The sequence below is a fragment of the Seriola lalandi genome, unplaced genomic scaffold (assembly GCF_002814215.2).
Source record: "Seriola lalandi dorsalis isolate HSWRI2012SDOR001 ecotype SW California unplaced genomic scaffold, Sedor1 jcf7180002054939, whole genome shotgun sequence".
In the NCBI taxonomy this organism is placed as follows: domain Eukaryota; kingdom Metazoa; phylum Chordata; class Actinopteri; order Carangiformes; family Carangidae; genus Seriola; species Seriola lalandi.
Genome location: NW_019525659.1, coordinates 604,762 through 625,360, shown reverse-complemented (window position 1 = coordinate 625,360; position 20,599 = coordinate 604,762). Strand labels below are relative to the sequence as shown.

At 39.4% G+C, this 20,599-nt stretch overlaps 1 protein-coding gene across 1 annotated transcript; it reads right to left on the bottom strand.

Annotated features, from left to right (window-relative positions):
• Positions 1-514: 514 nt before the first annotated feature.
• Positions 515-20,526, bottom strand: wdr91 (WD repeat domain 91). The gene is made up of 18 exons (XM_087171671.1): positions 20,315-20,526; positions 17,685-17,821; positions 17,401-17,580; positions 17,086-17,292; positions 16,819-16,902; positions 15,350-15,459; positions 9,841-10,012; positions 8,571-8,780; positions 6,572-6,771; positions 6,302-6,356; positions 6,111-6,206; positions 5,434-5,528; positions 4,469-4,622; positions 3,508-3,616; positions 3,038-3,150; positions 1,827-1,934; positions 1,411-1,500; positions 515-856 (listed from the first exon to the last, which is right to left on the bottom strand). Exons 2-18 carry the CDS (start codon positions 17,805-17,807, stop codon positions 692-694), a joined length of 2,271 nt encoding a protein of 756 aa, XP_087027797.1. The 5' UTR covers positions 17,808-17,821; positions 20,315-20,526; the 3' UTR covers positions 515-691.
• Positions 20,527-20,599: the final 73 nt, after the last annotated feature.

Sequence of the window (20,599 nt, the reverse complement as noted above, 5' to 3'; positions counted from 1 at the left end):
CTTCTCTGTTAAAGTTATTTTCATCAATTAGAAATACTTTTAAAGAGAAAAAAGTAAACTGAAAATATATTACGGTGTTAAAGGCTGTGTCAGGTGGTTGGACTCACTGCTCTCATCAGCGTCATTCCCAGCAGCAGCAGGCAGTTGGTTTCATTAGAAAAGCTCTGATACACCCCCTGCACCTTCTGACCTGCTCAGCAGCAAACAGCAGACAAACACAATTAAAGAGCAGTTGTTGAACACAGAGGAGCATTTAGCAGCTGGAGATCCTGATATTTTTATCCAGGAGACCAAAACAGAGCTAAAAGAGAGGGAACACAGGACTTTTCCTCAGATGAGCAGAACCATGACTCCAGTGGGATGACACCATTGCTCTGTAGGCAGCTACTTGGTAGCATGCTAAACACAACGACTTTATAAGGTGGTAATATGTTCAGGCTGTGAGTCTGTCAGACGGTTGTGGAGCTCTTCTGCCTTTGAAAGCAGCTTTAAGAAAGAAACCAACTATCACATCGAACTTTTACTGGAATTTTAATGTTCACATGAATTTATAACAGGTTTCTGAGTTTTCACTGTTGGTGTCACATCATGAAAATGTTGATATATCAGATTCTGGAATAATCTCCTTCAGTAAATGGGCAAAGTGAATGTCTGATGACCTCTGACCCCTAATGTGTCCTCTATCAGGTCCTCAGGACTTCTGTGCCAGCAGCGTGCTCAGTTTGATCTTCCCATCCATAGAGGCAGTCAGGCAGGTTCCACAGTCCACTGCAGAGCACCAATCAGCCGTCACTACTGGAGCTTTGTGCCCACCCAGCGACAGAACACTCTCCAGTGCCGGCTCCCCATTGGTCAGCTGGAAGAGGGAGAGAGGCCAAATAGGTTAACAAATAAAACTTTAAAACATTGAAATTCAATTTGATTCAGCAAGGGGAAACAAAAAGTGAGGACCCTTATGTAAAAATAAATAAATAAAAATTAAATGTACTTTAAATAAACTAAGAAAAACATATTAAAGAAATTTGATGAACTGTAACAATTGATTTAACCAGTATAAACTGAATTATTACACATATCTATTTTACTTCCTACTTAAAAAAAAAAACAAACAACAAAAAAACAAACAGCGTCAAAAAGACACTACATAAAAAACAAGTTACTACTGATATGATCCAAGAAGAGTTGAATCGATGGCAACTGGACGTGGTTGTAGATACGTAAAGACGTTTCAGTCCAGTTGCCTTCACACACATTAAAATGATATGAAAAATAATGATAAATTAAAATTATTCAATACAAATAAGAATATTGAAAACAAGTTTAGAAATGAAGAAAAACATTAAGATAATTTCAAGTTTGACCAAAACAGAAGTTTGGCTGAGAGGTGGACTAATGATGAAGGTTACTTACTCTGTAAATGAGTCCTCCGGAGCTGGAACAGGTCAGGACATGTTGTCCCTCGGAGTCGAAGGCAAACAGTCTACCTCGAGGAATCTGAACCTGAACCAGAGTTCAATGTGTCATTCCATTCATTCATTCTCTTATATCATTTTACATCTGCAGGATTTCTTTTCTTGTGACCCATAAAACTTAGTAAACCAATAAAGATACTGACTAATGCATGTTTTCATTTTCTCATTATTTTCTTATGAAATAATTCACTGACTCCCTGCTAAGTCAGATTTGATCCTGCTCACTTATAATGTTGGTGAAAACTTTATCTTCCTGTTTCTCTAGTGCTGTAGTGGTCAGAAGAAGGGAGATAAATAGATGTTCACAAGCTGTCTATGAGGTAATCCAGTTATTTCCATGGTAACACTACGTACCTGTTTGTATCCACTGTACCCTGAGAGGATGAAGGGCCCAGTGGCGTCCTGAGGTAAATCCTGCTCTGACTGCTTCACCCCACACCGATGGATGTTCCACTGGATGAACTGAACACACACACACACACACACACACACACACACACACACACACATTGAGTATACATAGGTCAGGCCAGTAAGAGTGCTAGTGAAAAGGTAGAGGTGAAGACTTTGAGAAGACGCCAGTAAAAGCTTGTCAGACATCCTTGACCTCGGCCTAAAGTATGTTTCATGATTAGAATCCTGTTCAGGTGTTCAGTCAGGCAGGCTAATCTTTTCCACTTTAATGTGAGGGCTGAGCAGGACTGCTATACCGGAGTGCCTGGGTAACACACCCATGTCTCCTCTCTTAATAATAATCTACCAGATCCAAACCAGTCTGGTTTCAAGAGCGGTCATTCCACTGCTCTGCTGTCAGAGATTGAAATCTTGTAGTCAGGAACAGGGGATGTCCAGTCAATGGTTCTCATCGTGGAACTGTAGGCAGCCTTTGACACTGTCAACCACCAAATCCTCCTGTCCCCCCTTCCTGAACCACTCATCTGTGGTACAGCAGTACTCTGGCTTGAGTCCCGCCTCAAAGAATGAACACTGTATGGCAAGACTCCAAGATCATTCTCTTTCCACTGGTGTACCGCAAAGATCTATGCTTGGTCCCCCACTCTTCTTAATTATCACCTTGGTGCCATTATCCACTCACATGTTTTTTCTTACCACTGCTATGATGAGGCTCTGTTAATCCCACCAGATCACACAACTGCCAGCTCGGATCTCAGCCTGCCTCCGTGATATCTCAAGATGGATGATAACCAGTCCTGTTCAGCACAACATTAGTATCCAGCTCAGCTCTGTCTCACTGTAACCAACAAAACCCTCTGAAATCTGGGCTTTGTGAGTGAGAACTAACTCACTTCCACTGATGTTGCTTTACACTAAATAATATCAGGCTGATCATGCACCTGTAAGCCTTTTGGAACATGTGTCAGGTGGAACTTTTTCTCCACGACTTTTTCCTCTCCAGCTGACAAATATATAAATGTAAATGTAACACACACACACACACACACACACACACACACAGGTTCATTCACTCCACTGCAAGTTTTAAAAGACATTTTTAGGATTGTGTAGACATTCTGTCCATCATGATGTGTTTTAAACACACACACCTTGCCATCTTCTCCGATGCTAAAGACGGTGTTTTCATCGTAGCTGAACTCCACACTGTAGACTTCTCCGTCGTGAGCTCTCCAGCTCATAGCGCTCTCGTAGCGCTGCATATCTACATCAGCGACAGGCAGAGGATTCACAGAGTTAATGTTTACGTTTTAAAGAAATTGCCACAAAACCACTAACAAGCAAAACAATGTTTACACACATACGATACGTGTACATAACTACACACACTGTACAAGTCAACTGGGTCACTAAAATCTCAGGCCAGATTTAATAGTCTCTGCTGAGCAGAATCAATATGTGTGGAATTTTAGGCTGTAAATCACAAATATGGCTATTTTAATGTCACTTTGAGCTCTGGTATCTGTTTGTGATTGTCTGTTGTTATTATTGATGATGTCTGTGCATTATTGATGATGTTTTACAGTTTACAGATGAAATGAATCATCAGATGAAGACTGACCAAACAGTCTGATGACTCCGTCAGCAGCTCCGGTCACCAGCAGGTTTCCATTGTGGTTGAAGGCCGTGCAGTTAATGGCTACTGGTTCAGGTTCTAAAGAGAATTGGAGCTGAGAGACAGAGGGAACAGTGATTATAATGCAGCCATAGAAAATACAGTGGGGTCCATTAAAAATATTTTCACCTGGAAATAATCAGAAAGTTTGAGGATTCAGAAACATTTAAAACACAAAAAGTTATGTAAAATAAAGAAGAAATATTTAAGACTCTGCTCTATTTCTATGTCAGTGATCAAATTTAAGCAACTGAACTTCTGTGTACCAGAGGTCAGATTTCCTCAAGTTATATCCCTTCCACTGATGCTTGTGTTCAGATGACACTGGATCTGATCTACTCATCAGAGGCTGGTTGAAGTAACTCAACTTGCAGCCAAAGTTCACCTGATATAAATAAGGCCGTTCCTCACGTTTCCAGCAGATCATTGCTAAGTCGAAATGTAATAGTGGAAAAATGGCATCAGAACTAAGTGAAAGTGTCAGAAGTCAAATAGTTATTCTAGGCAAAGAGGCTTTTCTCAGCATCAGATCATCACTAGACTGAAGGTTTCTAAGGTGCAGTGCATGGACTCTAAAACGCTCTGCAGAAACTGGATCAGTTGTATCTGAAGCACAATCAGACAGACACAATCACTCAGAGGAAAAGGAGCAGTTTCTAAATCACTTCTCAGGAGGCAAAACAAGGTCCTAACACTTGAGGTGGGCTGAGAAATACCAGCATTTCATAGCGCATGACTGGAAAGAAAAAATTCTATTTACTTGATGAATCCAAATTTGAGATGTATGACAGTAACAGAGTCATGCTATACATGTATCTTTGTGGAGAAGGATTCATACCACTGAAGGATAAAATAACAATTAAATAACACCGTTAAATAACCGTTACTGAACCAGCTGGTTAATTACCTGTTGCTTGACAGTTTTGGTGTCCCAGAGCAGCAGTTGTCCAGACACCGGAATAGGAAGTCGAGTGACAGACTCGACACTTCCAGATCGACTGAGAGCTGCAGCCGAACACACGAATGATGATCCGCTAGGACTGCAGGCTAAAGACAAGATACTGAAAGACAGACAAACGTCACATTATTATCTGAATGTGTAGTTCAACAAACAATATTATCTATTGATGCGTGACAAAATAGTTCCAGCCTGTACCTCCCCCTAAAACCACAAACTGTCTTTTTAGCCATGTTCCCTGCAGAATGAATTGTAAAAACTTTGGTGATGCTCTAACTTTAATTTTGCTAATTAGGAAATGTTAGCATGCTAATATTTTAAAACGGGTGAACATGAAAAACATCACCTCAGATTTGCATGTTAATATTGTCACTGTAAGTATGTTAGCAAGCTGATTTGGCACAAATCATCCTTGTGTCCCTAAGCACAGCCTCACAGAGCTGCTAGCATGGCTATGGATTCGTAGTCTTGTTACTTCTCTGTATATGGTTTAAATAAATTTGACACATTATGTTAGATCATGTCATATTCATGTTTAAAGCATAATTATGAGCAACTGATTGGGGAAAAAGGATCATGTCATCCTTCATTTGTAATTCAGAGTCAGATATACCTACCTACCACCTACGATATCTCCCACCTGGGAGATTGCTGGCAGAAAACCACCAGCAGTTACTTAGAAAAAAAATCCAATATCAACACTAATACAACTCATTCAGCTCTTTTCATAGTTGCTACATGCTGTGGATGCAGTATTACAGACATGAGATTGATATTAATCTTTCCATCTCACTCTCAGAAACAAAGTTAATATGTTTAACTGTTCTTATAAAGCTATGTGTATTTCTACTTGTACTATCAGCTGATCCTCCACTCTACACTTGTACATGCAGTGCAGTCACTTCATACAGTACCGTGGATGAGTTTCATCAATGTTCATCTCATAAAGATTCTTCTTTGCATCGGTGTCATACAGCCGCACTGTGCCCACGCCGCTGCCTAGTAACAACTGACAACACACACACACACACACACACACACACACACACACACAGACAGTGTAATAAGAATATGTTGAATTTCAGACATAATCAGAATCAACTTCCACTGGACCACTGTTTTTATACTTTTTACTGCTTTGTGTTAAATTTTTTTTCAATTAAATTTAATTCTATTTGTCTTTGCATATCCAGGTCCTGTGCTGTATTGGATCTGTGTTTTCTCTCTCGGTTCTTCATGTTTATACTATACTAGAATTTGTTTTATTTTATTAATAGTAGAATGTCCCAAAGAATCGCTGTTTTAATCTGTTTTTAGTAGGTTATTCTCTGACTTCAGCATTTTATTGACGATGTAAATAGTGTTTCTTTCATCGGGTTAAAGTATTAATAGAAACCTGAGTAATACTGTTAAACACACAGTATGTAACTTCTGCAGCAACTCAAAAAATATAGAACTTAGGTCTAGTCGTTTTTTAGACAGTTTAATGTGGAAAAATTACATATTAAAGCTTAAATGTCTATGTCTATAATGTAAAATAAATGTAAATGTAAATGTCTATACTGAGTTAATGTGTGTCTCTTGTTCATACCAGTCTGTCAGGTTTGGTGGCCCACTCCAGAGACAGTAGAGGAGACTTGGACATGATGGTGGCTTTAGTCTGTATGATGGGGTTGAATGACCACACCTGAGGAGGAGGAGGAGGATGATCAGTTAGTTATGGATGCAATTGTGGAAGTAAATTTGTTCATAAAACCCCATCAGAAAATGATAGAGACTCACCTTGATGACTCCATCTACATCTAAACTGGCAACCCGGCGACCAGAACAGTCAACCCTGAAAGAGAAAAAGGTGAATTTTTGTTTTCATTAAAGGGAACCAAAAGTTCACTCCTGTCCAGCTGTAGTTAACATCTGGATTCTACCAGATGATGTTCAATCTGCTCAGAAACCAAACAGGTTCAGAGGTGTATGAGACACTGTGGAAGGAAGGAGTGAGGTCCTCAGCCCAGTTTAACCAGTTAAAGTGAAGTGGGAGTGCTGAAGACATACCTGCAGTGCATGATGGAGGAGTGGTGTTCCCCATATTCCTCCTGGCTGAGTTTGATGAACGGCTGTTCTGCTGACAGACCTCCTCCCTCTGCTCCTCCCCCGCAGCTCCTGCTATTGGAGGAGGAGGCCGAGTCAGGAGGTTCACTGCAGGTCTCGGCAGGAGGCTCCACCTCCCCAGTCTCCCCCTTCTTCTCTGGTGTCTGAAGACAACACATGAATGATGCAGTTAGTGTTAATGAAGTCAGTGACCAGTTGTATTAGCCTTTAGATGCTAACCTGACTGTCGTCTACTGCAGGTGGCTGTGGCTCATCAAGTATCACAAGGTCGGAGGTTCAATCTCCCAAGTGTCCTTGGGCAAGATACTGAACCCCAAATTGCCCCGGATGTGTTATCTGTGTATGCGATGTGTGACAGAGATGCGCTGTGTGTATAGCAAGTACTGTATGAATGTGTGTGTGATTGGGTGAATGTGACTCATTGTGTAAAGCGCTTTCAGTAGTCGTTAAGACTAGAAAAGCACTACATAAATTTACCAGTCCACCTATGGAATAATGGTACTTTGTAGCAATTGAGAAACCATTTAGCTGGTGTTGTAGAGTTTAGTCTAAATGCCTGTTAGTGAGGTATTTTTAAAAATCATGAGTTGGGATGTGTTGTCAGAAAATGAAAAAGAAGTAAGCCGAGTTACAGTATATTTTGTGGATTGCTGTATTTGTTTATTTTCACAGTTTGAAGCCCACCAACCTCACTTATGTGTGAAGTTTGGCTTAAATTCAAACTCCAGCCTCTCACTGGACAAAACCCACCAGAATCCCCTGGAGTTCCTGTGGCGCAGCTGCGACATCACCAGGTAATAATACCCAACTCGCTCTGCTCCTCTCTGCTTTTTCCCAAAGCTCCAGGTTCTTTCTCCTGTGACATCGGTTGCTAAATGGAGCCACCCTGCTCAAATGTCTGAATTCAACCTTGAACCTTGAAGCAGACTTTTGGTACACAGCCTCCAAAATGACGAAAGTTTGAAATTTTGGCGAGGGGATAACAAATTACATGTTTATTGACCAGATGGATCTACGCGCACTTCAAAAGCTTTCTGAAGTAACTAAAAGTTAAGAGGCTTGTGTCTGGGTAGAGACTTTAGTTATCAATAGTGTGCAATGTAAGCTGTATTGCTGACTGTTTACTGGTTAAAAGACCAGTGCTAGATCTTGCTCTGCTTTGGTTGCTTCTTTCTCTCTCCTTCTTACTAACACACACCTACACACACGTACAAACATCCTTGGCGTGGCAGTGGAACCCAGGTCACCCCAGCGCCATCTTCTTGCCAGAGGCACGTCTTAGATCACATCTACTCCTTTGTTTCTCACCTCCCCAGTCTAAATCTCACGATTGAAACACCATCTTTAGCTTGCACAAGACGTTCTGACTCATGTGATCTCGTCCACCATCTTTCCCTCTCTCTCTCTCCACACACCAAACCCATTCACACACACAGAAATGTGGGACTAATCTGTGCGCATACCGTCTTCACATCGTTTCACTCACTGTGATAGAGATTAGGGTTCGTGTTGAACAGGTTTGTGGTGGAAAAGGCTTTGTTAGATGTGATGATGATTCTGTATTTACTCTGAACAACTTCTGCATCAACAATATGTAGGACAAATCACAAGCAGCTTATCACAGCTCCTGCAGTCCCCATCTGCCCTCCAGTCACTGTAGCCCTGATGCACAGCTAAGTTTTTATAAGGGGCACATCAGCTATAGCGTAACCTATGGTGCAACCTTAGAGCACAATGCAAGTAGCTGCTGCAGATAATCCCTAACACAAATATAAATCCATCTTCATAAGTGTGGTATTGAACTTCTCATCTAACAAGACAAGAAAACAAATAAACTTATTTTACTATTCTTTTTAATAAAACTGAACAGGCATCAGGTTCAGTAGAAATACACCAAACAGGTGTGACAGCTAAACGTCAACAGAATCATTCTCTCAGGTACCTGTTGTGGTGGTTTGGAGAAAAGCTCCTTCCTCTCTTTCTCATGGTCCTGGATTCTCCTGTGTCTGGGATGTGTCAGCTGGTTTGTTGACTGGTTTGTCGATTGGTTTGTTGACTGTTGGGACTGGGAGCTCGCAGATTCACTACTTGATGCCTGACTTGCAACTGGCTTCACCTCCTTAGTTTGGACTGTGTCTCTCGATTTTGCAGACTAGAAAAGACAAATTCATTTTAGATACAAGATGATCTCGGGTCAGAACTCTATCTGCCACACACAGTGGTGAGCACCTTCAACATGGCTGCCAGAGGAGACCATTGCCCCCTACAGGTAAATGAATAAACCAATGACTATAAAGATGGACGGCATGACAGCTTCCTGAAAGTGAAGCCAAAACATATTGATTGCCCCCTGGTGGCTGGCTGCAGTACAGGTCATAAACTTCGCCCCCTTCATGTTAGCAGATATGACATGGGCCAAACTAAAAAAACAAAGAAGGCATCAAATTCATTTTTCTCCAAAAATGGTTTCTGCCATTTTAGGTAGTTACAGTAAGTGTTCATTTTTCTGAGAGGTGCAGTTTTAATTAGTTATTTGATGTTGAAAATGACGGAGAGAAGCCATGATTGACAGCTACGATTGACTCGCAGTTGAGTCTGGTGGGTATATGGGCGGGACCTCGATACCAGAGCTCCACCCCTCCATCATTTCTGCGCAGACTTTGGCTCCAAATGACATCACCAGTGCAAGATGGCGGCACCTGTCTCCAGAATATTTTGGCTTCATTTTTGTACAGTGGGAGGAAGTGGAGACACATCGTCCATCTTTATATACAGTCATTGGAATAAACCTTATAAAGCCACAACATCTGAGGGTAAAGGGGAGTGGCGTTGTTGATAGTGTCACAGACAGAGTCATACCCAATCAGACCAGCCAATGGGATACGTCTGTTCAGTAGTTGATTTCCAGAAGGTTCACAAAGATTTAGAATTTTACATTTGGTTCATGATTTCATTGACTGGATGGTAACTTTCTAAATCTCCACTCACATCAGAATGAGGTAAATGATCCTTAGAGCTGAACTTGTGAAAACATTTTCTTGACTTTGTATAAGTACAGAGAAGTTGGGGATTTTCCCATGAACTTCAATAAAGTACAATACTACAGCTGAACACACCCACCAATCAACACCAATCAACTTTCAGAGAAATTCAATTTACTGTTTTCAATCCCACTGAGCTTTTAAACTTCTGCTTCGCCAACTTGCTTTCACCTGACTGGTTGGTGCGTCCTTCCTGCTCACCACTAGTTGGCTTGGTGAAGACCCAGCAGTAACCTGAGGTGGTTTCCCGGGTGTGCGTCGGCCCTGTGGTAGGAATGTAGAGAAGAAATTTCTGGAAGGAGTGGTGGTGGTGCTGACGGCTCGCTGGCTTGACACCAAGTCCCTAAGAGGATGGAAGGAAGACAACCAAGAGTGAAAAAGAATAACAACAAAACTACTGAATGAGTGCAAAACAAATCCAAACTGCAATGAAGTCAAGATTTAAGAGCGTGCAGAGATTGACTGTTAAGAGCTGAACAAAACTTCTACCCATGAACACTTCCTTATTTTGGAGATTTGGATTAACTTTCCAAAAGCAAAGCATGAGGAGTCAGTTTGGTAAAATAACTCCACTATGGAACAAGACATTCATGACTCATACAACAGGAACCAGGATCCACCAGCAGAACAGAAACACTAAGACCAACAACAAAGGTCTGAAGTGTCATTGACGATGACTTTGTCTGGTAAATTTGCCCATGTTTTGCTGTAGCCTTGTTTTTAGGCTAAAGACCAGCTGTTGTCCATTTGCTTCGTCATTAGCCAGGTTTCCATCCAAATGTAGCAAAAAATTCTAATTAATGAACATTTCCATCCACTACAGTTATGTGAATATTATGAGCTGTTTCATCAAGATAAACATCTGGTGGTGCTAATTCTCCAGCAAGTTGCCATTGAACCATTCCTGAAGAACCAGATAAATACAGTCAAACCTCAAACTGTGGGAAACCATGTCGAAAATGTGATGGAAATTTAATGTTTCTGTTTCATGTATTCATTTGAGTAACTTTACAGTCTCCTCATTGCTCTACACAGATCTGCTGTTTTATTTTTAGTCTGTTCAGTGGCTCTGAAGCTTCAGTGGATGTTTAAGTCGCATGTTTCATGTCAGTCATGTTTAGTTCGTTAAGTCTGTTTCTATTGCACTTTGTTGCATCTTGCTTTCATCAATACATGCATGAAACTTTTGTAAAATTAGAACTTTTTCTGAAAACAAAAAATGAAAGCACAAAAATGAAAATGTAGATAACTAGAATTATCACCGTGTGGTTGTCTGCCTCCACCTCTGAGACTAGTTTCAGATTACATCCGTGTTTATCCAGTCATAGAAAATATCAATTATTTGTGTGAAATTGTGTTTTGGCTAAAAAGTGTTTTGTGAGGTCACACCGACTTTGAGCTTTGACCACCACAATCTAATCAGTTCATCATTGAGTACCAGTGAATGTTTGTGCCGAATGTGAAGGGATTCCCTCAAAGAGTTCTCGAGATATTGTGATCACGAGGCCAACACTGCGCTTTGTGAGGGCAACGTGACCTTGACCTTTGACTACCAAAATCAATTTGTCCCCGAGTCACCTGAAGTGAATGTTTGTACCTAATTTGTAGAAGTTCCATTAAGGTATTACTGAGATATTGTGTCCATGAGAATGGATAGACAAGCTGAAAACAATGTGCCTCCAGGCCCTGACTATCACTCGCACGGAGGAATGGATGGAAACACAACTACTGATGCTATCTTTCTCCTTTTCACTGTTTAGTCCTGCTCATAACTGAAAGTCTGAAGTGCAAAGCAACGTTCATCCACATGTCCTTGAAAAATAGGTGGTTGTATAAGCTTGTTGACATTGAGACTACTTGAATGGGCTGTTTAGTAACCTACTGAAGCAGGCATGCTAGTATGCTAACCAGCGGGAAACATACAAGTGCTAGTGAGTAACTGTAGCTCTTCAAGTTAGCAAATGTCAGTACTGTGAAGATCTTAATGGTCAAAGGTGCAAGTGTGAGCATCAAAGTTGAAAAGTTTGAACAGGAATGTGAAAGACTTGCTGTGTCTCCGTTAGCATATTCACTATTCACTGTTTGAAATGCTGGTGGCACCGAGTCGTTAAAGATTTCATGTAGAGGAAATCAGTGATGAGGAATTTTCTGTTATCTCCTTGTCCAGCCAGGGACCTTTGCTGCATGTCATTCCCGTCACTCTTTCCCCTCAAGTTCTGTCATCTCTTTACTGATGACTCTATGATTAAGGCACAACAATGCTCCAAAGATACTGTGATGGTCTTGGTCTTGGCATCCCTGAGTGATGGCTGTTTTGCTAGGTAGCAGTTGCTTAAATAATGTAAAGGTAACATAATTTAATATGTCACTTACCTCAGTGACGTACTGTATGTTAGCCCAAACAACATCTTCATCTGATCAGCTCACTGTTTCTTTATATATATGTACACCTTATCTGCTGACAGAAAACTCCCTACAGGACCGGGTCTTTGTACACCTATTATAACGCACATAGCAATTAGCAGTTGCTGAAGTTGATGGTTATGGCCACAGGAAGCTGTGAAGCAACAGAGGGAGAAATGTCTATAATGACAAAGACTTCAACAACTGCAGTTTTTGAATATAAAAGACATAATCAGGGAAAGACAAGTACAAAGAGGAAATGTTAAATTGACTGAATTGCCATGAAATTTTGTATAAACACCCATGATCCCCAGAGGAAGATCCCTAATGACTAAGGAGATTCCTTGCCTTTCCCTCTAGCACCACAAGCAGTTTTTGTTTCTTAGTAAAATGTCTCCACAACTATTGAATGGGTTGCCATTAAATATGGCACAGACCATATTGCTCAGAGGATGAATTCTACTGACTTCAGTGATCCTCTGACTTTTCCTCTAGTGCCATCATCAGATCAACATTTGTGGTTCAGCGTGAAATATCTTGACAACTCTTGGATGGATTCCCATGCAATTTCTTGCAAACATTGATGGTCTTTGTGAACTTTGGAGATCTCCTAACTATTCATCTACAGCATAAATTTCTAGTGGTCCAGTACTTTGGTTTATCTATTCAGTTTTATCACAAATGGAACCTCATGCTGTTTTTTTTTCCTTTTTCCTTTTTTTGTTGTAAGAAAATGTCTTAATGTCTTACAATTGCTGCCAAATATGAGTCATGTGAAGTAAGAGCTGAATGAATTTCCCTAAGGGGATAAATAAAGTATCTATCTATCTATCTATCTATCTATCTATCTATCTATCTATCTATCTATCTATCTAAGTTTTATGTTGCTGTAAGGAAAGCTGCAACAAGATTTTATGTATTTTTTTTGTGTTATCTATGTATTTTGAAAATCCAAAAATCATGGCAATCCTCATTTTACTTTATTAAATATCTTGTTTAAAACGTTGATTAAAATGTTTTGGTTGCTATTGCAAAAATATATTTCTTCTGAGAAACATGAAAGATCATGATTTATTGGGATATTTTTGAAGGTTCTTCTTGTTAGGGGTCATTATGGGGAAAATTTTGTTGCTATGCTGATGACATGAAACTCTATATGGTTGTTGATGCCAATAGAAAGGTAAACAATATAAATAAATAAATAGTTTTTTATGCTGGTACTGTTGTCTCGTTTTATATATATAATCATTGTATTAATTATATGTATTATATTCTCCAATGCTCCAGAATTTTTCCTCAAATCTCATGATCAAAGAGTAACAGACCTTCAACAAAAGCTCAAAGATGCACTAAATGAACTCCTCTGTTGTTTTTGTCTGACTCCTCTGACTACATTAATACACTGTAATATGGATTTCCTTTGTTTTCATTTAATTCAGCTTTTACTGTCATAATTAAATGAAAACATCTGTTGAAAGGACAACCATTTAGCTTTTTTTCTTTAATAACTGAATTAACTGCTTTCCATTGTGACATGAATTTTTCATGCTATTTAACAAACTGATTCAGTTATTGAAAACAAAAATAAAAACAAACAGAAAAATTTGTTTGGTTTTTACAGACAAAGGCTAAAGTATAAAACTGTCCTTTTAACAAATGTTTTAATTTGATTATGACACAGTAAGTGCATACAGATAAACAAAATATATATTCAAATATATATTGTGTTTGACTTTTCTTCCTTTGTTTAAGTTTTTTTTTTTTTATTTAGGCATTTTGAATCTTCCATAAGAGAGCACTCAACAGGCTCCTACTAGCAGAAAATGCAGCTGCTATACTTTTAACTAAAGCCACTTATAGCATTACTACGCTAGTTATCATTTGTTGTATTTGAATTCACGGTTCAGAGTTTGGCCTGAGGTCCTCTGACAACAACCTCCTGGTTTTTCCCGTGAATACATTTAAGAATAAAAAACACATTTAGAGGGAACCGTGGCTTAGCACTCAGGCTCTCCGAATCATAAGAATACTAAACTAATACTTCTAATTTTCATGTTTTTAAAACTCAATGTCTCATTATGTTTTATACTAGCATTTATTAGTAGCAGTATTTATTTTAGAGTGTACTGTATTTGATAGCTCAGTCTACAGTTCTCTGTCAGCGTGTGAAAACCCTAAATGAAATTTTTTAAAAATGGATCGAACTGACAAGAAACAACAATTCATCAGGTGAATTGTTTATTTGGCAACATCAACCGTATCACAGCACACAGTGTATAACAGCATAAATATAGTATCATTAACAATAAGTTAGTTAAAAGCCTTTTAAATATATATTTTATACGAACAGATACATAATAAATCTGCAGATTGGTCTGCTTCAAAGTGCCTGAAAATTCTTTCAAAAGTGACTCTGGGATGAGGATAAGAGGTTTCCGAATGACTGCCTGTTAAAACCTCACATCCTCACATCCTTCCTGTCTATTATCATCATGTTTTAAAATAAAACTCCTCAAAATTCAGACAGAAATCTTTGAACTCAAATGATCTACTTTTCAGTAGCATTAGCTCAGAACTTTACTAACCGTCATTCAGCAGGAGGTTGGCCACGTTATGGCCTAAAATTCAGCTAACAAAGAGTTTACCACAGTATACCATACCACATATTAGACGTTTCAAATAAGATACCAGGAAGACAGATGCAGTCAGTCGATGCAGTGAGGTAAAACTGAAAAAAGAGGCTAGCATGCTGAAATGCTAATATCAGAAATGTGTGTGTCTTTGATTGGTGGTAAAAAATAAAAAACTTTTAAAAACTATCAGGATGAAAAACACTAAACTGCGAGATAGATAGAAATTCAAATTTAAAAGACCATTTAGGTAGAAGATTTAAGATAGCTGCCATCTGTAACTCCAACACATGATACAGTTTCTATATAGTTTACATAGTTTTTGATATAAGTGCTTAAACTGATATAAAACCAGAACATAGTTCATACCTGATAATCTTTGTTCCACACTGTTTTTATCCAGAGAGTTATAATACTTTAGTTTAATTTGAAGCATGGCCGCCATCTTGGGTGCACAGAAGGAGTCAGTGGGATCAGGCATGTTATGAACAGATTGACTCTTAGTCCAATAAATAACTTTGGTTGAAAGCAGATGTTGTCAACTGTATTTTAAAGACTTAACACTACGAACATTTAAAAAACTGACAGAATGGCAGCCATCTTAGTTGTGTCAGTCATCAGTAAAGACAATGATGTTAGTGTCTCACAGCTCAGTGTCTCCCAGACGGTCCATGTTCTGAACGTATGCTGGCAGTTTGTGGTGGACCATTTCATCTCCATCCTTCTGGTCCCGGGTCTCTGTCTGCAGGGCAAACAGCTGGATGAGAGAGGACAAGACAGACAGGTCAGCCATAACATATCCATCCTACCCCCCCCCTCCATCTACCCAAACTTCATCAAGGGACAGGAACTACATCATTAAAATCATTTAACCTCAGGACAGGGCTTTTTATAAAACTACACAATGGGACGTTTTATAACCAAATTACTGAGAATTATTAAATAAATGATGGGATTTTTTTAAAACCAAAAGATTTGAATTTCTACAATATTGGGAATTTTAACTTAAACCATGCAACTTCTTAAAATATTTTTGGCTGGACAACATTAGCAGGTCCAGCCCTTTAAACATAAATGTCACTGACTCACTGACTGACTGAGTGATAAGGTTACATTATTGGTCGGCCAGTCAAGTGTTTCCCAATTGGTCGTTGCTCTTTCTAAATGAATTGGCGTGAACAAGCAGTGTTACCAATTTAGCACCTTTGTCACTAGATTAACTGACTTTTCAGACCCTTCAGCAACCATGGCAACAACAACAGTTTTGGACAAACCTTAGCTACATTCTGTAGAAGAAAGTCACCAGTACCCAAGTGTGAGGTCAGCCTTCCCTCCGCAGAAACACCTCTCTCTGCTGATCACACAGCAGCTATGGTGAATGAGCCTCTAACTGTCTCTGTGAGTGATCATGTTACAGTAAATCTAGCTGAAATCACAGCTCAGTCTTTGTCTTTAACTGATGTGTTTGGTCATGTTGTCAGACGACCTCTGATTTTAGCAGCAGCTTGGAAGTGACTGCTGGTTAACATGTAGTCCTAATGGACCACGCTTCAGTCACTGTTTCAAGCTTGTTCCATTGTCATGATAACAGAAACAGATAAACATGTCAATGATAACAGCTTTATTGTGAATTCCACTGCATTAAAATACTGTATATGTGAGGACAGAGAGGAGAGAACAGATAGAGAGCTGAAACCAACTGACACTAGACTGAAATTAGACAGAAACCAGCTGATACTAGACAGGAGGCTAATAGCCTACGATGCGGTCCAGCCATATACTTGGTTTTGACTTAGTCCTGTTGACTAGATGAACAGATAAATGGTGTGACTATTTTAAAATAAATGACCAGATAATGAAAGACGATGAACGGACTTTCAAATACATAATCAAACTCAAACTTAATTATGAGACTTTTTTAACCAAATGAGGCGACTATTTAAAGCACTTTAAATGATTGAACTTCTTGAAACTTTAAAAGTTGCTTTCACCACACGAGGCATAAAATGTGCATTCACTTTTTGAATAAATTTTTCTATTGAAAAGTTTGGGTATTAAAAAATTCCTTTAAAACAGGACACACTGTTGGAAAGAAGTTTGTTTGTTTTCTTCTCACCATCTGTCGGAGCTGTTCGTTCTCTTCTGTCAGACTCGTCGTCTTCTGGACTTCAGCATCAAAACTCAGAAGGACGGGCTGAGGTGGAAAACAGTTAAGGACTGGAAACCATCAGATCCAGAATTTAAATGACACAGACACAGTGGATCAGCATCTTATTCTTAAGAGCTTCAGACATGCATCACAACATCTTCACTATCATATCTAATCCAGCTACAACCTAGACATTCAGCTGTATTGTTGTTCGTGACGTAACTGAAGGATATGCATACACTGGAAGAGCACCGACAGGAAGTTGTGCAGAGAAACCAGGAAGGTGTCGGCCCACTGGCGGGAGAAGTATGGAGAGAAGGCGGGGTTCTGCTCGGGGGCGGGGATGAAAGGCAGGATGAACCAATCACGCCACTCGGCCTGACCCTGCAGCTCCATTGCCTGCTTCTGGAAGAATTCCTGAGTCCGCTCCAGGTTTCCTTTCTGGAGGGAGAAGAGGATGGAGGAACAGTTTTACCACAGAGATTTTAACTGTGGTTCTGTTTCAGTAACACACAGTGTGATCTGGTTCATTTCTCTGCAGGACGTTACCTGGATGGTGTTGATGACGTAGTATCTGTACAGGCTGGTTCTCAGTTTGTTGACGGTGGATCTGTAGACATCCTCCAGTCGGCAGAACAGACGCCTGTCCAGGTAAAGCCAGTACTCCTTCAGACCAAACAGGTCGAAGCTCTGGATGAACTGCTGCAGCTGATCGATGATCTTATCCACCTGCAGAGAGACGACGGTTTAAAAAGAATCTGCCTGTAAAACATCCCTGTCTGAGATCAGGGACAACAACCACTTAAACTTTAATTCTTTGTGTTCATTGTCACCCTGAAGCCTTTCTCCTTATCAACTTTGATCTCGCTGTCCAAATGTTTCAGAGTGCTGGTAAAGCCACGGTAGATCAGATACTCCTTCACATGTTCGTCTGTCCTCTCCACAGCTGACCCCATGGTGACCTCTGACCCTGCAAGGTACAATAGAATACAGTGTTTCATACAGTTACAATACAATTTTTCAACCAATCAGAGAAACTGATCTGTGTCTTCTGTAGTTCTTCAGTTAAACTGTTCTGATCATATGTTGAACTGTAGCTGGATATTTTGTTTTTCTCTGTCTGTGAAACAGAATTGGCTCATGATGAATTTCAGAGGAATTCAAAAAAAATAATGATACCTCATATAAAATGCAACACAGCAGAGAGAAGATACAGAGACTTCAGAACATATTCAGACAGCTTCACTTTATTGTGTTGGAGATTTAATTGTAAATGGATAAAACTGCCATTTTGCTCATCAGTCTACACTCAATAACTCACAATCACAAAGTGAAAACATGTTTTTGAGAAATTTATGTAAATGTATCCATTTACAATCAAATCTACAACACAGTGTGCAAAAAGTGAAGGGGTCTGAAGACTTTCAGAAATCAGTGTATGTTATGTTAGATTTCTGACAATAGAAAAGCAGCTGTGGGTGTCTGATTTAACTTTTGCTCTCCCGATACTGATTCAGATACCAGCTCAGGAATCTGCTCTCACTGAGCACTGATCAGAAACCAGCAATTTAAAATCTGTAAAGCTCACTACAGGGAACTTGTTAGATTTATAGAAACTGTATACAGGATAACACGAGGTCAGAGGTTACTTTGGCAAAAAGTAAGGGACCAAAATATTGATATTAACTGAGAGCAGAAATTCTATATCTTATCATGTCATAAAACAAAGAAACTATGGATCAGTCACATCATGGCCGATACCCAGTCTGTAATAAGAGTTGACCTGCATCTCTGTAGAAGTTGACTTGGGGCCAACAAAAATGTAACAACTAATGCGGCTTTACATCAAACAATGTCAAGATAGAATCATGAGAGTTTTGCTCACATCATCTCAATCATTTGGTGTAAGGTGATCATCCATTGTCTGTTTTTCTTCTTCATGTTTTGATAAAATCAAACATGTTTAATATTAGTGAAACCTTTTAGTCTCAGCTCAGGCAGATAGTGATGTTCGACGGCACTTTCCCCAGTAGCAAACAGGAAGCAGCAAACAGAGCTGATAGTGAGCATGGAGGAGACTCCAGGTGAGTTGTTTGGTGTGAGGCAGAGACAAGGGTAATTGGACGCAAGGAAATTTCAAAATAAAACAGGAAATCATAAACACAAAGTCCAAACACAGGTATTTTAGGAGCAGATCATGACAATTATAGTGTTAAGTTACCAAATTTATATAATAATAACAATAATAATGTTAAATTTCAAAGAGCAAAAAAGTCTGGAAAAAAAAACTGCTTTTCTTCCTATAAATTTCCACCAGGAGCATAATGGGAAAAAATCTCAAAGGAATCAAGTCATGCATCCCTGGATTAATCTGGATCCCCAGTCATTATAGAATCTTATAGTGTGTTACTAGAATCTCTGAGACTGATGACACATTGTCTTTACATGTGAGCAGGGTGTCAGACCTATAGACAGACAGTCATATAAAGTCTTCTAGTGTCTGGTCGGCATAAATCTGAATCTCCTTGATGTAAACTATGGAAACAGAAAGGGAAATACTTGTGATAGATCTTTTTACACCACCATCAGTAATGTCCACTTTATGTACTTTATAGTCACACCAGGCTTGACCCTGAACAATGCTTTATGCAGATGCATCTGCCTAAAGTTGTATAACTACAGTAGTATATTCACACTTTTCACTGTGTGAATCTAACTTTGTTAAAAGTGTAAAACATAAAATGAGGTAACTGTCTGTCTGAATCTAATGCTCTGTGTTGCAGTTGCACAGTCACAGATAGTGATTTTCACACTTACATTGCTGCTATTTATCCATTCTCATATACCTCTTATATACAGCGATTATGCACCAATACTGTACATGTAACAGGCTTTTTATTGCACTAATATTATCTTTTTATACAGCTTTTTTATCGTTGTTTTAATGTGAACAGTTTGTCTTGCACTGGTTGGGTTTTTATGGGTTTTTTTAAGTGTTTTCATGCGTTTTGTGAATTTTTAATGTGTTTACAATGTGTTTTTACTTATACTACATGTATGATTTTAACAACGTTTGACATATACGCCAAGGTTTCATGCCCCCTTTAAGTTTCTTGAAGTGAGTTTTATTTTGTAGTAAGTCTTTACGATTCCTTCCGCATTCGGTTGCTAAACAAAAAACAGAACTCAACATTCAAAAATCTTATTAAACTGGACACGTATAAAGTCTACAGTCATATTCATTCTGTACCTTAGTAAATACCAAACATTTGTAATGTCGTTCAGTGAGGTCGTATTTCCACTTCTTGTGTTAAATGTGAAGTGACAGTGAAGGTTGTTATTTTCCGCAGTGATGTTTTATCACCGGAACGAACCGTGTGTTTGGACGAGTTTTGCTCACACTTGGTGGATTATCTGCAGCACATCGTGTTGATATATCGTGTCTGAGACTGTAGCTACGTACCTCGGTGGTGGTCAGTTATGTTCCGGTGAGCTCGTGCCGCAGTAAACAAAAACCTTTAACCCGCGAAAAAAAGGAATGCTCGTCACTCAGATCCAGGTAACGGCACCGAGCTGCTCCTCTCTCATTTTCTGAATGGAATCAAATGTAAAATATGTACAACAGAGTCTCTTCCTGTTGTGTTTTCCTCCTGACAGTCATGTGACGAGCTCATGTGATGTCGGCAGCCTCGTTGTGACCACAGAGCGCCCCCTCTGTTTTAATTTCCCCACAATATCAATGTACTGC

Coding starts and splice junctions, on each gene's coding strand:
- wdr91 (XM_087171671.1), bottom strand. CDS start 17,807: ATGGGGTCAGCTGTGGAGAGGACAGACGAACATGTGAAGGAGTATCTG. Junction 17,581..17,684: donor ATAAGGAGAAAGGCTTCAGG/GTGACAATGAAC, acceptor GTCTCTCTGCAG/GTGGATAAGATCATCGATCA. Junction 10,013..15,349: donor CGTCTGGGAGACACTGAGCT/GTGAGACACTAA, acceptor CCATCCTCTTAG/GGACTTGGTGTCAAGCCAGC.